Genomic DNA, 16,783 nt, shown 5'->3' with positions numbered 1-16,783 from the left:
TGTTTATATAATTGGGATCAATGTCCTTTTTTGTAAACATTCTATAGTCTTTCGTGCTTGACTTCATCAAAAGCCTTTTCAGAATCTATGAAACACAATTATGCATATTTTTGGTTGATCACGAGATTTTTTCATTAGCACAATGAAACTAAACAAGGCTTATCGGGTTCCCATATCGTTCCTTAAACCAAATTGTTTCAGTCCACTATCCTCTTCACACTTTTTGTAAATTCTGTTATGACTTATTATTTTTAGAAATAATTGAAAAAAATCTTCTGTGTAAAAGTTATATTTATTTTAAAACCCCAATAAAGGGCTACAATTACAAAACAAAATGTTTTCGCTCTAGAGAGCATCATCAGTGTTTTTTGCCTAAAATAAGTATAACCATAATTAGTGAAGACAAAGGTAAAACATTTTAAAGTTGACCAAGATAAAAAATTAGATTATACTCACAAGCTCTACATGCTAAGCCGCCAAAAATACATGGGTTAAAACCCTTAAAATGTCGACTAAAAGTCTTACATTGAAATGTTGTATAAGTACTAAATCTTGGCGATGGATGAAAAATATAAAGATACCCTAAGGCATTATATGACTACTCCACGAAGCACGTGGGTGATTGAGAGGATTTCTCTGTCTTCACAAAGAGAAAGGTGAAAGCCAACTGATTACAGGTGTAAAAGCGTTTCTGACTGATGACAGTACGGGACAGTCAGTGCAAGAAAATGTTTCTTCAATTTTTTGTAATTAATGGTATACAGCCAGCTACAGGAAAATTTTCCTTATGGATTTTTAGAAATTACTTTAACATACCCGGGATACATGGGATCAGTATGCAGACCTGCAGGTTTCTTACCTGTAGGCAGTGGCGTAGCCAGGGAAGGGGCCCAAAGGCCCCCCCCCCGAAATTTATAAAATTTTAAACATTGTAGAAATCATAAAAAACTAAGTTTTACGGGTATTGACTTACGGTTTAGTTGTCACATTGCTCGTCACATTGCCTGAACTTATGCCTCAGTGACGCCAGCAAAGTCCCGTGTGTTCGGAACTGTTTGTCAACAATTTCCGAAGTGTGTAGCTTTTTTCGTGCGTCTGCAAAGCGCACTAAAGTCCTGAGAGATGCCCTGTCCGCTGCAGGCAAAGACAACAGCACACTCCACAGCGCCTCAGAGACACGATGGGTAGAGAGGCATGATGCTATCAGCGTATTCCAAGAATCTTTTGAGTGCATTGTTGGTGCTTTAGAAAAAGTCATTGAATGGGGCGATGAGCACGGATCAAAAGCATCCAGTTTCCATGCATGCTTGTGCAAATTTGACTTTATAATAACATTGACCATTATGAACAAAATGATGTCTTTGACATACATAGTATCCAAGTATTTGCAAAAAGAGTCGATCGACTTGAGTTCAGCTATGCTCAAGATTGAGTTGGTACAACAAAGATTTTCCGAAATGAGAAAAGAAGGCGACAAAGAGTTCTTACAACTGTATAGAAGAGCTGAAGATATGGGAGAGAAACTTGGTATCAAACCAAAAACCCCGAGAGTCGTAGGCACACAAAGATTTAGATCGAACGTAGAAGCCAACAACCCAGAGGAGTATTACAGGAGATCTATATTTTACCCGTATATTGACGAAATATCATCTTCACTGACCGAAAGATTCACCAACCACAAAGATGTGTTAATTGGCCCAGACAGTGTACTTCCTTGCAATATCCAACAAAGGCAGTTCACTGATCTGGAGCCTGCCTTGGATTTTTACCAATCCGATTTGGTCCACACAAACCGGGACATCTTGAATGCGGAGTGGGAGTTATGGAAAAGCCACTGGAAGATTGCCCAGGTTACGCCTAAAACTGCTACTTCAGTGCTAAAGGCTTTGAAGGACGAAGATGATGCTTTTCCTAACATGAAGATTCTGCTTGGTATATTGGCAGTCCTCCCTGTCACAACAGCATCAGTTGAAAGGTAAATTATTATACAATATTTCCTATAAACTTTGATGAGTTTACTTTGAACTATAAATAGTTAATATCGTTCTTTTTAGTTGTTCTGGTAATATGTTTTCTTCATTGTAATTAATGGAAGTTGTAACAATTTTTAATAATACTAGACAGCTTGTCAGTAATATTACTCATTACCTCACTTTAAAGTTCAAAAGATTCCAGCTTTTTTTAATTTTCCAGATCATTTTCAACACTGAAAAAACTGAAGACCTATTTAAGAAATTCAATAGGTGAAGAAAGGCTCACTTCCCTTGCACTCTTATCCATACATCGAGATTTGCAAGTGAAGACAGAAGAAATCATCTGCCAATACACAAGAACTCCAAGAAGGTTGCAGTTCCATTAGTAGGGCACATCTTCATATGTATTACCAATTCAGGATTGTATTGAAAGTAAACTTGCTAATTTTGTGCACATAATAAATGTTATGAACGGATAAAAAATTGTATTGAGTTTTGAAACCTTTCTATGAACATTACTTGTAATATTTATGGGTTTTGATCTGTTAAAATATGAGCATTTTTCAATAAGAAAGTGGTAGAGTATACAGTATGACAGAGCATCAATCAAATTATGACTCAAGGATCATTAACATACAACTTTACATCTTTCCTAAAGTTTTAATCAACAAAATAAAATGTCGTTGATTTTTCCTTTTCGAGAGGAATTGAAAACTATAATAAAGTTATTTGTAACCTAAGATTTTGATGCTTAAATGAGTCCCAAACGCCTATTTCAAGATCTAATTTTCAAAAATTTTCCGGGGGTTTTCCGGGGCCACCCCCGGACCCCCGGTGCCCCCCCCCAAAGCCAATTCCTGGCTACGCCACTGCCTGTAGGTTTGTGTTTTTCCGATTCCCTCCAGATTTTTTAATTGTTTTTAAATCAGACCACAACTTGTCAGGATATTTTCAGGTTGCAGAAACATATGAGTGTAAAGTGAGAAATGTCTTATGGGACGTCATTTTATAAATATTATTATATTATTGTATATTGTGTTATTACATTGTATATTGTGTATATTTATTTATATTGTGTAATGCAAACCTTCTGAACTACTGTATAAATTTATAATCACCAATAACTTATTATGGTTGATGAGGATCTATCTACATATCTATCAGCCTTGCATCATCCAATATTAGACATAGGCCTCCCCTTCGTATATCTCGATAAAAAAATACAGATGCAGCTCCATGAAGGCTTAGGTATCTGCATACACTGTACGTGTAATAATAACAACTACATACCATAAAAATTTAATATTTTAAATACTCCATCACATAAACATCATAAAAACATAAAATCACTCATTAAGACGATGAGACAAGCTGAACTTCCTTTCCAGTTTTTTTGATAATCTCCAAGACATCATTAGCAGGCAAAGTTGATTTCACTTTAACACTCTGACTTTCCAGACTTATAGAAACTTCTTCCACACCTTTTCCAACGTGTTTATTTAGAGCTCTTTCCACAGCACCACTGCATCCTCCACAGGTCATTTTTACGTTGAATTCGTGTATTTGGGACATCTTTGATTTGTTGTTGATCGAATAAGTGATGTTTTAGACAGAAGCAAATACTGTTGAATGCTTAATGATTTAAATATTTATCTCCGGCGCTGCGAGCATGATTTTGTTTGTAAATTCCGATAAGTTTATCTGGAGTGGGTTGATTGGACGACAGAACACTAAAATTCCAATAAGAAAGCAGTAGCGTAGATGAAAATATATTAAGACATTCATTTTTTGAGTATTTTTTAATTTCATTGGTGATAAATGAGAATTGAAAGGAAAACGCTTTTATAATAATTAGAGAAGACTTGAACAATGATTAAATGACGTATTTTGTACTGGTGACATAATAACAAAACAAATTTATTCATTCTGATTAGTTGATTCGACAGCTTCAAAGTTTTTTTTTCAGAGAAAGTGTTAAACAATACAAGCGACAATATACATCATTGTCTTCTTCATTTCACGGATGAGAATTTGCTCTATCTTTTCAAGTAGCTTCCCGCAATTTTCTTATTTTTCGTTTCTTCTTTCTCTTTTATCGTTTGTTCAATATCCTTTGATATTGAAGAAACCTGAACCTGAAGGAAACTAATTTCTAACCAATGACAAGCTGTGACGACAAGACACACCCACCATCACGTGTCTGAAACTGTGATCTCAAACTTTTTTTATGAATGAACGTGGTATAGTACCTACCTATTTCATACGTAGTTTTTAATCATAATATGTAACAGAAAATTGTGCTACTTACTTGTGTCTGAACTGGGTTTTGCTCTATGTATGGACTGTTTTGTCCAGTTTCGTGTGGTGGTGGCCAAGCTACTCGTTTGACGCCTATAAAAATAAAACGTTAGTTCTAAGTTCAGCACTCTAAAAAGAATCACACAAATAATTTAATCTACCGGACATTGTACACATATAACATTCAAATATTCATAAACAGTACTTTTACTGTACATAAACAACAAAAATTGCAAGCAAAATTCTCGTACTTTAGACAATAATAGGAGATTATTTGTTAATATGAAATATGTAACAAACAACATCAAGAAAATATATACTCCGCAATAGTGATTTGCTTAAATTAATAGGAAAAGAACATTTTGACGCCTGTCAAAATTTTCAATGTATTTTAAATGTAATATTTTTTTTCGAATCCTGAGAAAACTAATACATAAGTATTTTTGAAAAATTTAAACGCAAAATAAAAGATTACTTTATTACCGAGGGCCGAAAGTCCATTAGAATGAATAAAAAGTTTTTTTGAATGAGATATTTGAAATTAAAAATCACACTAAATTTTCTCTTAGTTTTTCACCCCTGTAACTAATTAAAATAAACATAGAAGTTTTCAGGGACTTTCGGCCCTCGGTAATAACGTAATCTTTCATTCTGCGTTTAAATTTTTCAAAAATGATTTTCTCAGGATTCGAAAAAAATAATCCCATTTAAATAGCGTTAAAGCCGAAAGTTCGTACCCATCCCCAAAGCATAGGTTTAGATCTGTAAAGATAAGTTTAGGTATGTCTTGTTAATTTTTATGTGGTATTTGCTCTTAGAAAGTTGGCAATTATCTTGATAATCTGCATCATTGATACCGCCATCCTTAACAAGATACTTGAAGCAAATTATACTTCCTTGTCCTTTATTATCCTTCTCAACAGCTTGGCATGCGTGACTTGGTCTACCCAGCTTATTTTTAGTATTCTCTTGAAGGTCCATCGTTCAAAAAACTTCAATCTATTTTTATTGTGAATGGTTCTATTCCGTAGAATAATACGAAGAACATTATCTTTCTCGTAGCCTTCTATCGTATATTTTTGGACTTAGTTTCTCCTCTCTCAACTACTAGGTCAAATATCTTTTACTTGACTTTATAATTTCTTAGAAAGATCTTTTTCTTCTTCAAGTTCCTTCTTCTATCGAAAGTTGAAAATCATCGTGGGTTTTCAAACCATTCCCTCAAGTTCTTAAGCTGTTATTCTTCGTTTGAATCCATGATATTGATGCGATTCTTCTGTAACATCAAAATTCAAAGGCAGACAACTTATTCAGATGCGCTTGTTTTAATGTTCACGCTTCCAATCTATAAAGAAGAGTAGAGAACACGTAAGAGTGAAGCATTCTTGAGAATAGTTTTAACCTTCTATCCCGACAACGCTTAGCTGGCGTTCTGTATTGTGCAGTAAAAGTCTGGCATTGACCACACGTCTAAAAGTATTGAAGTGCTACGCTTGGTCCATTTTGTTTTATGGATATGAAACTTGGACAACAAAAATGAAGAAGCTCAACAAATTATAAGCGTTTGAGTTGTGGTGTTACCGTCGCATGCTCAGAATCCCATGGACATATCCAACGACCATGTGCTAGAGACCATGCGCAAAGAGCAAAAATTGATCAACGTCATAAAAATAAAAGAAAGGTTCAATACTTCGGTCATATAATGAGAAATGAGAAGACCTAAAAATCGCTTACTCCGGTTGATTATTTATTCAGGGCAAAATCGAAGGAAAAAGCTGGGTTTGATAGAAAATACTGTCCTGGCTGCCTAACATTAGAAAATGGAAAGTGGACAGGTAGAGCGGTCTAGGAATTGTGTCATATAGCTGCCGACCGAGAAACATTTCATCAGCTTGTTAATGCGACGATAGCCAATGCTTGAAAACGAGCACGGCACACAAAGAAGAGAAGATCCCGACAACAAAGAATCTTTTTAACTTTAATGAATGATGCACGATAATATCTTGTTTTCTTTGCTTTTGTGTACATTTGATGTTATCCATGTTCCTAATAATTAATCGAATGTTTGTATCTGCTGATTTAGTCGTGATCGTGCATTTAGCTTTCTTCAGATTTATTTCCAGTTCGTATTCACGACAGCATTAATGAAGTCATTGCATTACGTTATGTAAAACATTGTTGTTATCCGTCATTATTACTGCATCGTCTGCAAAACTTAAGTTATTCAAAACTTCATAGATCCATAGATAGATATACCTTCTATTGAATCTGAAAACGCTTCTTTAAATACCACTTAAATGTAGACATTGAAAAGTAGTGGGGAAAGCACGCAACCTTGAGGACCCCTCTCTGTATTTTATGATCTTGGGTTTTCTGGTTGTCAATTCTTACCTAGGTAAGATATTCATTTACTTATTAAATTAATACCTTTATTCAGAGTAAGTGATCAAAGTTTTTGTAGTCTTGTCTGAAAATAAAGACTCAATAATTCAATATTTTCACATAACAGACTCTTAAATTGAGTTGCCACGTGTGTTTAGCTCTCAAATACAAGCCGTTAAAAAATCTGTTTAGTTTGGAGGATACATCAAAAGCCCAAAGTAAAATTAGAACCAAATATATCATCGATTCAATTCTATACCTATAAACATTAGATTTTAAGTGTCGATACCGAAGCAATTAATATTGATTTACAATCGAAGATTATAATTTTAATTAATGTTTCTTGGATGCAGTAAACCTCTCGTATTATAAATTCTATAAATGCAGTGTTATGAAAGGCATTCGATTAATTCTGGTATGTCTATTACGGATGCCAGCAATTCGTTTTATTTAGATTCCACTGCAAGCATGTGAAAATAAACTTTATTTAAATCAACAAACGCCAACTAGACAAGGAGGCTCTCAGCCAAATAATATTTTCTACAGTTGTAGATGCCTTGAAGAAGAATGCATCGAAATTAAAAGGATGCTGATCTGATACTCTATAATATGTGATGTACGTTATGAAGACCATTGTTTTCAGATATTGTTATATAGTATTTTTTTACTTTATTATAGAACACAGTTTATCAACTGTTGCACAAATAGTCTCTTCTTCTTGTTTACATATACAAAGTCTGATTTTCAGTACTCAGTTTTGTGATTTGTCCTATGTTTGTTCTATGTGGATTTATTTTACTCTGAATTTCACATGTTCTTCTTCGATTCTCATGTCTTTAGTTTTATCACACCTCATCGTTAATAGTATTTTTATTACCTCCAGCAAGGTTAGCACCCTAGTAATCTAATATACATATTTTGTTCATAGAGAAAGGATTATACACCACAAAGATAATATTTGAAAATCTGCTGGATGACAAAACAAGATATTTAGAGTGTTCCAAAGCAATTGAGGAAATTAGTGCTCAGTTCGAGAAATTCGACGATTCAAGGATGAAACAAAAAGCAAGGAACAGAAAAAAGTACCTATCTAAAGTGCATTGCAAACAAGATACAACAAGCGTAATAAATTACAAGGGAATAAGAAATTAGACGCATACACTTGCAAGCAAGATTAAAAACGAGCACTGGCAAAAGACTGAAGCATGATTTTTATGGTTTATAAAGAGAAAAACGGCGCTTTATAAGAAGTCAAAGAGCAGAGGTGAAGAAATTACAGCTGAAACATATCGAAAAGGATGCATGGATTGATCTATATCATTACAGAGGAACAATAAATGGTGTTGTAACCACAAACACCAGAAATTGATATAAATGAAGTTTGTATAAGCAAATATGAAGCAATTACAATGTTTTAATTTTATTTCATTTAAGAAAACACATGATTTAATTTATTTTGAAATTTAATTTAATTATAATTACTGGTAGAATAAGAATTTTATTTTTTTTTATAATGTTAAAAATTTAATGGACTAACCTCATGTAAGTTTTTATGCTTGTTTTATACAATGTTTTTTCATTGTAGTTACTGATAAAATAATATAAGCTAATTTTAGCATATCCTGATGGAGAAGATGGCTTTAGCGAAAGCTCTATATTATATCACAAAGAGTTTCTCTCATCCTACAGTTTAAATTAGTGACTGCAATTATTTATGTAGTACTTATGTATATCTATATGATATATCTCGCTAATAGAAGTAGAGGTTGATGCGACAAATATGCAAAATTAAAAACAGATCTTACCGTGTAAAAAGATTTATGTTTTGAAAGCTCCACATAAATTTATTTAATTAATTTTGGTTAGTACACTTCATGGCTGCCAAGAGTACAAACTAAGCATTCATCCAACTATTTATAATCAAAGAACTACGTAGAGAGATGATTTAAAAACGCACTAAAAATATTTATTACCTAGATGTAAATTTGCACAGCTTCGCTAACTCCTTTACAAAAATAACTACACTATAACACAAAAGTTATAGACAAAAAACACGTTAGCCACAAAAACAAAAAAAAAATCAATCAGTTCAAACACAATCGGTAAAGTAGTTTTTCGAAATGTTGCTGTAGACCGCGTGCATGTTCAAAAAATAGAGATAGGTTGGTGCACATGCGTAATGGACTTTTACCTGGAATTACGACATCTTTAAATGATGACCTGAGTTGGCTCTTTTGCTCGTATTCTGGTGGGGGCCAGGCTCGGAGGGGTTTTAAAAGTCGGTCGCTACCTGTGACATATTACAGTGACTCACTTTAAGTCTTCATATTTGGAAGGCGAATCTAGTGTAGGATGCCAATTTTTATGATGCATATAGAAAGAGGTAGAAGTGAAAACTGTAGATGACGTCATGGGGTGAAATGTAGTGAGTAATAGGATGAAATTTTGGTTCCATGACATTTCGTAACGAGACAATTCGTAACGGCGAAATTTCGTAACGGCGACACCTCGTAAATCTATTTAGCAAATATAGTATTACTGGATTTATACAAAAATGCATTTTTGGGGGTTGCCACATCATAGTTTTTTTAGGTAATTTTTCGTCACCCATTCGGCTCACATGCCCATATCATATGAGCTGTTTTCTCTCAATATCCTCCATTATAGTGCCCTCTATACCCATTTGTTGTTTTATTACTTCATTCCTTATTTTTTCGGCTCTTGATATTCTCATCGGTCTTCTGATGGCATCCATTTCCGTGGCTTCAACCTTTTTCTTATATTTTCTCGATTATTCTCCACATCTCGGCTCCATACAATAGGCTAGATTTAACGATTGTCTCATATATGCTCCATTTTCTTTTCTTTGATATTTCTTTACTCCATAGAACCCCGTACTCCATAGAAACGCCCATGCATTGATATTCACTACAATTGTAACTGTAATAAAAGTTAGTTTCCACATTAACAAAAATAAACAGAAAAAAATCAATTTTGACGTTACGAATTTTACAGTTACGAATATGTATAGTTACGAAATGTCGCCGTTACGAATTGTCTGTTATCATTTGTGGGGTTACGAATTGTCACGTTACGAGATGTTTTGTCACGATTACAGTGACTCACTTTCAAGTCTTCTTATTTGGAATACGAATCTATTGTAGGATGCCAATTTTTATGATACATAGAAAAAGAGGTCGAAGTGAAAACTGTAGCGTGGCAGATGACGTCATGCGGTGAAATGTAGTGAGTAATAGGGTGCAATTTTAAGCGGGATGAAATTCTTAGGACACTGACAAATTGATTGATATTCTAGATAAAATTTCTTCATATAGATATATTACTTTCGAGGTTTCCAGGGAAGTAATGAGATCTTGGACCTGCTTTTGTCCCAAGATTAATAATTGCATGGTCTAGAAAGCCCCAAAAACAATGTACACCTGAAGCGAAAGGCTAGTGATAATTTTTTCCCTGGTTTGTTTGTCTATCAGATTCCATATTTATTTATCTGATTACTTGACTTACAAGTGACATTTACTCTAAAGGTAGAATTCCGCACCAAGCGACCGAGACAGGAGACCGCGACAGGCGACAGATAGGTCACGAAAGGTGATAGTTGGTCGCTGGTCTCGGTCGCGGGCTGCAGAACTACCCTGATATAATTGCATTGGGAGCAGTCGTGGGGAGACCTCGCCTATCTGTCGCCTGTCGCGGTCTCCTGTCTCGGTCGCTTGGTGCGGAAGTCTACCTTTACTGTCAGTTCTTAAAAAAAGTATTTGTGCTCTCAAACATTTTCAAACAGGGTATAACAGAATTCTTAACCTCTCGAGCCAAATAAGGGTGAACTACAAAAGAAATTTACACTTTTCTCATATTTTTTTAATTTAAAATCCTATATTTCATTTTTTCAAAAGATCATTTATTGATACCCTTTCATTTTTATTAAGCATATACCTAAACTCATTACTTTCCATGATTTTTTAGTTTTCTTCAAATTTCAAAAATACCTTCAGTTTTTGTCAGTAGAAATAATTTGGTCTTGTGTAATAATAAAACAAAATTATTCTTAGTCAATAAAAAAAACTAATACAAAACAAATCAAAACAATATGCAAATATAGTTTGGGTTTATTTTTTTGTGAGTTTTGGTTGGTGTTTCATTGGAAATTCCCCCCACCCAAGACAATTTCTCCCCAAGGCAAATGTCCAGATCCGCCACTGATCACAAGGAGTTCGACAAAGTCAACCAGCGCACATATGGCGGATAATAGAAATAGGCGCACCACACCGCATGCTTTCCTTTATACTGGTTCTATAAAACCATACCCTGGATCAAAAGAAGCGCTTGATACACTTTTAAATAAATTCTACCCAGAACCAGGTCTAAGGCAAAGATGTACACTGTCTTCACTACTTCCTAGGATCATGAGTTTGGCTGCTTGGTGTTCAATATCTAAATAGTTCTTAATAACTGTAGCTCCATTACTTATAACAAAATTGTTGATTACAAACATCTAAATATGATTAATAACCATTTTATTCAGGCCATTTGGACCACAGGCAGATTTACAGATTGTGCAAATTCCTTGCATGCTATTGTGTTTCTTATAACAGCCTCTTCCAAATGCTAAGTGCTTTCCTTCTCCTAATAGTAATAGTAACTCCTTTTTTTAACATATGGGCAAAACCAGGCGCTTTAGGACCATGTAAAGCCATTGTCTACATTTTGCTCTTGTAAATTTTTCAAAAAACTTTGCCTTTTCTCCCCAAGGCAAATGTCTAGAGATCCGCCACTGTTAACAATCAGCTAAAATCCGGTACTTTCTCTGATTCTTATTTAATGAAATAATGGCGGATCTAGACATTTACCTTGGGAGTGGGAAAATGCCTTAGAGGGGGAACTTCCATCGAAATACCAATCAAGAAACATAAAAAAGGTAAACCCAAACTACATAAAAGACATTACATGCATTAGGTGTTTTATTGGGATGAATTGGTCTGTCTGTGGTTTAAGTTTCATCTCAGCTAATATATTTTTATATTTCAACAATTTTTTCTTAACTTTGGACCTTGTTAGGGGGTAAATATCCCCATTTCCACCCACCGTAGACCCGCCACTGATGAAAGGTGTAGAAGCAATTGAGCAATATTTCTTCCATTTTTTAGAGTTGTTGCAGTTAACATCATCGTAACTAGGTGGTAGGTGCTGTATTAAATTACTTTATTTAGACAATATTGAAAACAATGAAAACGAATATATTTCTGAGCAATAAAAAATGATTTACTATTGTACTAAAACTTTTGTTACCATGAAAAACAGATCTTGAATTGTCATACAAATAGTTTTCCTACACACAAATCGTATAAAGTTTATTTTTATATCCATGATAAAGAAAACATATATACCTATGAATTTTCTTACGTGACTCACTTGATTAAAGATTATTAAACGCTTTATTTCTGGCACAACGCTCGGTGCGACAAGCGATATCGAAATACATTTTTTAGATATGACACGATCATATTTTATTGTATCTGTATTAGAAAAATGTTTGGATTTAATCCCATAGTATACGATGCAACTGTTTAGAATCAGAGCAGCAAATATTTTATTTTCGCCATATTCAGGGCATAGGCGTAACCAGGAGGGGGTTTTTGGGGTCATAACTCCTCCTCCCCATACGCTTAACACCATTACTATTCCATACCCCAGAGACCATCCAGTAGTTGTTACCCGTCCCCTTAGGATCATCCAGGTTACACCGTTGATTCAGGGTTAGATTCCAGACATTTGGTTGTTATTTAAACCAAAACTTCGGAAAATAGTGGCTCCACGCGGAAAGGGAAATTATGAATTTGAGGCATCGACCTCAGGTGGAATGACTAGTCCTTCCACCAAAACAAGCTTTCCTTGAGTTGTGCTGAATGGGGAAGTAAAATAGTCAAGTGGAACCAACATTAGTATCTGGTAGATGTCCATTAATAATTGTGAAAAAGCTACCTACAAATTTAGCGAAAGACTGTAAGAGCATCCTATCCAAGCAGATCTCCGGAAAATGAACATTCCATTTGACCCTAGGTTGATGGAAGACAGAACAAATTGGAAAAAAGTTGTACAGTCAGTCAGGATACACCAAGGATCGTAGAGCTACGTGATGATGATGAAAGGTAGCGAAACAAAGTGTGGCTCATGTCAATATTGACAGAATGTTCTACTAATGGCGAACCGTTATCATTAATATTATCGTGTAAATTATGTGTGCTAATCACTGATTTTAGATGGTCTTTCTTGTAAAGTTTGGCATTGAAATCGCCCAATACGACTTTGATACCTTGTCTGGGTCCTGCCGCGTATTGTTTTTCTAGAAACTCATAGAATATCTTTGTCCTCTGCATTTGCTTCTTCAGTTAATGCATGCACTGATATAAGAGTTAGATTTGTCCACTTTGAGGACTGGCCTTGAATAGAAAACACTGAAAGAAAAAACACTTAAGGAAGCCAAGGCTCATCAACAGCTGTAGAGCTGTAAGTAAGAAGAAGAAAAATACCTGCGAGTTTTAACTTTCTAAGATATGTGTATTCATTTTTACATATTTAAAAAACTTTTGTCGTTGTGGCCGTCAAAAATCGTTAAAAATAAAAAAACTTTGGTTTGAAAAAATTGTCAAGTGTCATAAAGTATCAACTTCCTTAGAGTTAATATGAGTTTGCAATTTGCTCCGGAAACGGTAAGATAACAAGTCCAGTTTGTCGTATGTGTAAATTCTTCTCACTTTCACACGTTCTTAAAACACTTCTCTTTGTACCGTCAAAATTAAATGCAAAAATCACTAAAAAAATTTGGTGCGAAAAAGTATGACTGATTTAAATATTGAAAGCTAAACGATCCACGAAATACGTTAGTTATGTTGTCAGGGGCGGCTCTAGCCCATGTAGCGCCCGTGTGCAGTTGATGCCCTGGCGCCCTTTTAGTCCTTGGGCCCACATATAAAATTATTATTAATGACCACACCGTCGAAACTTTTTGTACTTGTTATTTGGGTGGAGTCGGACAAATTTGGAGCTTGGCGCATTATGGTAGTGGAGCGTTTGTCTGTTAAGCTGTCACGAAGTTATCAATTTTATGCAAGAAAAAAAAATTATAACCACATTGGTCATTTTGTTTTAATCAATGGTTTTTCTCATATAAACAGCGAAAACAATTTTGTCGGACAAAAATATTGGGCCATATGACGCGTTGGACACGCTGAATATGTCAATTATGAAAATAATAAATTTATTACCACATGGCTAATTTTAACCCAATCTACTATAAACATTTTTTACAATAATGTGGTAACATTGTCGAACAATTTTCACGGGGCATATGCGCAGTCGGATGCGCCGAAGATGTCAATTTCCTGGAATTTTTTTATTTAGTACCACAGATGTCATTTTTATTTTGTACTGTTTTTTACATGTGTAATGCATATTAGATCACTTGTCGGACAAAAATAATGGGTCCAAAATTTTCAAAAAATTTTCCGAAATTTTCCCTCTTGTCGGAATTTTTTTTTGAAAATTCGAGAAAAGAAACTACAGAACGATGTTCGTCATCATAGGCGTAACCAGGATGATCCTAAGGGGGGGTTACAACTACTGGAAAGGAGGGGGGGTTACAACTTCTGGAAGGTCTCTGAGAGGTATGGTGTTAATCGTATAGAGCTCAAAGTCCATCCCAATGGGGGGGTTATAACCCCCAAAACCCTCCCTTGGTTACGCCTATGTTCGTCATTGTTCAAGGACTATGTACACAAATTTTCAGATCACAATTTTTCCCTCTTGTCGGAAAATTTTTTGGAAAATTTTGGGTACAACTCTACGTCACGCTCTTTTAAATGTTGTACTTAGTGTGTGTACAAATTTTCAGCTAAATCGATTCAAAAGTAACCGAGAAAAACTTTTAAAAAATTTTTTGACAATGCCTCCTCTTAAGGGCGTCGATAACCTAAAATAATTAAGTTTTCTGTTCGTTTGCCCCAACATTTTTGTCAGACAATTACATTTTTTGTTTAAGAATATAATTTGTAACCTACTAATTTTGTCGGAAAAATGGTTGTGAAAATAAAGGATGCACGAACCCAGCATAGTTTAAGAGTATAGTTTACTAATAAAAATTAAATTTTTTGTCCGACTGTGTTGTCCGACGCCCTAATATTTTTGTCGGACACTTAGATTTTTTGATTTAGAATATAATTACTTATATCCTCCTATTTTTGTCGGAAAAATGGTTGTAAATAAAAAAATTCCAGGAAATTGACATCTTCGGCGCATCCGACTGCGCATAAATCCCCTGAAAATTGTCCGACAAGGTTACCACATTATTGTAAAAATGTTTTATGCTAGATTCTGTTAAAATTAGTCATATGGTAATAAATTCATTATTTTCATAAATTTGACATATTCAGCGTGTCCGACGCGTCATATGGCCCAATATTTTTGTCCGACAAAATTATTTTCGCTGTTGATCTGATAAAAACCATTGATTAAAATAAAATGACCTATGTGGTTATAAAATTTTTCTTGCATAAAATTGACAACTTCGTGACAGATTGACAGACAAACGCTCCACTACCATAATGCGCCAAGCTCCAAATTTGTCCGATTCCACCCAAATAACAAGTAGAAAAAGTTTCAACGGTGTGGTCATTAATAATAATTTTATATGTGGGCCCAAGGACTAAAAGGGCGGGAGCCAATAGGTATTTACAGCGTCAGAACAACCTACCCGAATCTAATCTACGATGAACTACATATTTTCAGTATTACTAAAAAAACCAACAACAAATTGTTAATACGGATAATTTTTGAGAAGCTCTGACTCCGCTGAAAGTCGCAATAATTGTGGTAGCAATAAAAGAAAATCTTCCTTTTAAATAATTTTAATCAAAAGAAAAGCCGCTGTACTTTATATTTACACGTTAACTTAAATATAATACATAATCCATTCCGTCAACGCTTATTTCGCAAAATTACCCCGCGACACGTGTACAAACGCATTTGAAAATGCCCGGCAAGTCCCAAGCAATTTGACCTTTATAGGTTCCACAACCTATTTCGAAATCATTGTCGATATGTCTTCAAACGAATCAAAAGATTGCCGCCGTCCAAAAATCGTTTTAAAGCCTATTTTATGTTGAAACATAGTAAAGGACCCGCTCTTTGGCGCTCGGCGCCCCCAACATGCCGGCGCCCGTGTGCACCGCACACCCTGCACAATAGGTAAAGCCGCCTCTGTATGTTGTTATGTATTATGGGTTAGTTGAAGTTTCAAAATGGTGTCAGTATGCGGTGAGTATAAACTGAAAAAAATTAGAGAATTTTTTTACCTGGTCCGTAACCGTTTCGTTGCCTATTTTCCTCTTCCTCTAACATTCTCAAGACAGCGGAATTTTGTAAGTTTTTGGGTTTTCCTACATCTGGATTGTTGAAGTCGATGCTGCAACAAAAGATGATATTCAGTATAGACATTTACAGTAAGTATTAGTGATGTTGATTATAGTTACTTTCGAGTATTCGTTACAAATCGTTACTTTTGTATAAAGTAATCATTTACAGTATTCGTTACTTTGATTACTATGATTACTTTTGTTACTTTTGTATTTGAGTACCGGTAATCATATCGAGAATCGTATTTTTCAGTAGGTAGGTAATATGTATAAAGTAATCATTTACAGTACCTATTCGTTACTTTGATTACTATGATTACTTTTTTTACTTTTGTATTTGAGTACCGGTAATCATATCTGGAATCGTATTATCTCAGTAGGTAGGTAATTTGTATAAAGTAATCATTTACAGTATTCGTTACTTTGATTACTATGATTACTTTTGTTACTTTTGTATTTGAGTACCGGTAATCATATCTAGAATCGTATTTTTCAGTAGGTAGGTAATATGTATAAAGTAATCATTTACAGTACCTATTCGTTACTTTGATTACTATAATTACTTTTGTTACTTTTGTATTTGACTACCGGTAATCATATCGAGAATCGTATTTTTCAGTAGGTAGGTAATATGTATAAAGTAATCATTTACAGTACCTATTCGTTACTTTGATTACTATGATTACTTTTTTTACTTTTGTA

General features: G+C 34.6%; 2 protein-coding genes across 5 annotated transcripts in view; both read right to left on the bottom strand.

Annotated features, from left to right (window-relative positions):
* LOC114334831 (putative mediator of RNA polymerase II transcription subunit 26) overlaps window positions 1–16,783 on the bottom strand; it is a 79,983-nt gene that overhangs the window by 19,831 nt on the left and 43,369 nt on the right. For 3 of the 4 annotated variants that reach the window (XM_028284934.2, XM_028284936.2, XM_050651121.1), the window contains exons 3-5: window positions 16,022–16,131; window positions 8,845–8,943; window positions 4,282–4,364 (exon numbers count right to left, since the gene is read on the bottom strand). In XM_028284934.2, coding sequence (XP_028140735.2) covers window positions 4,282–4,364; window positions 8,845–8,943; window positions 16,022–16,131 — 292 coding nt within the window. The remainder of the gene's footprint in view (window positions 1–4,281; window positions 4,365–8,844; window positions 8,944–16,021; window positions 16,132–16,783) is intronic. The other variant, XM_028284935.2, reaches the window with a different exon arrangement.
* Window positions 3,261–3,634, bottom strand: LOC114334833 (uncharacterized). The gene has a single exon (XM_028284938.2). The coding sequence runs from the start codon at window positions 3,543–3,545 to the stop codon at window positions 3,327–3,329; it is 219 nt and encodes a 72-aa protein (XP_028140739.1). The 5' UTR covers window positions 3,546–3,634; the 3' UTR covers window positions 3,261–3,326.

The sequence above is a fragment of the Diabrotica virgifera genome, chromosome 5 (genome assembly GCF_917563875.1).
Source record: "Diabrotica virgifera virgifera chromosome 5, PGI_DIABVI_V3a".
Taxonomy (NCBI): domain Eukaryota; kingdom Metazoa; phylum Arthropoda; class Insecta; order Coleoptera; family Chrysomelidae; genus Diabrotica; species Diabrotica virgifera.
Note: the sequence above shows the minus strand (reverse complement) of the source record. Positions and strands in the feature narration are given on the sequence as shown.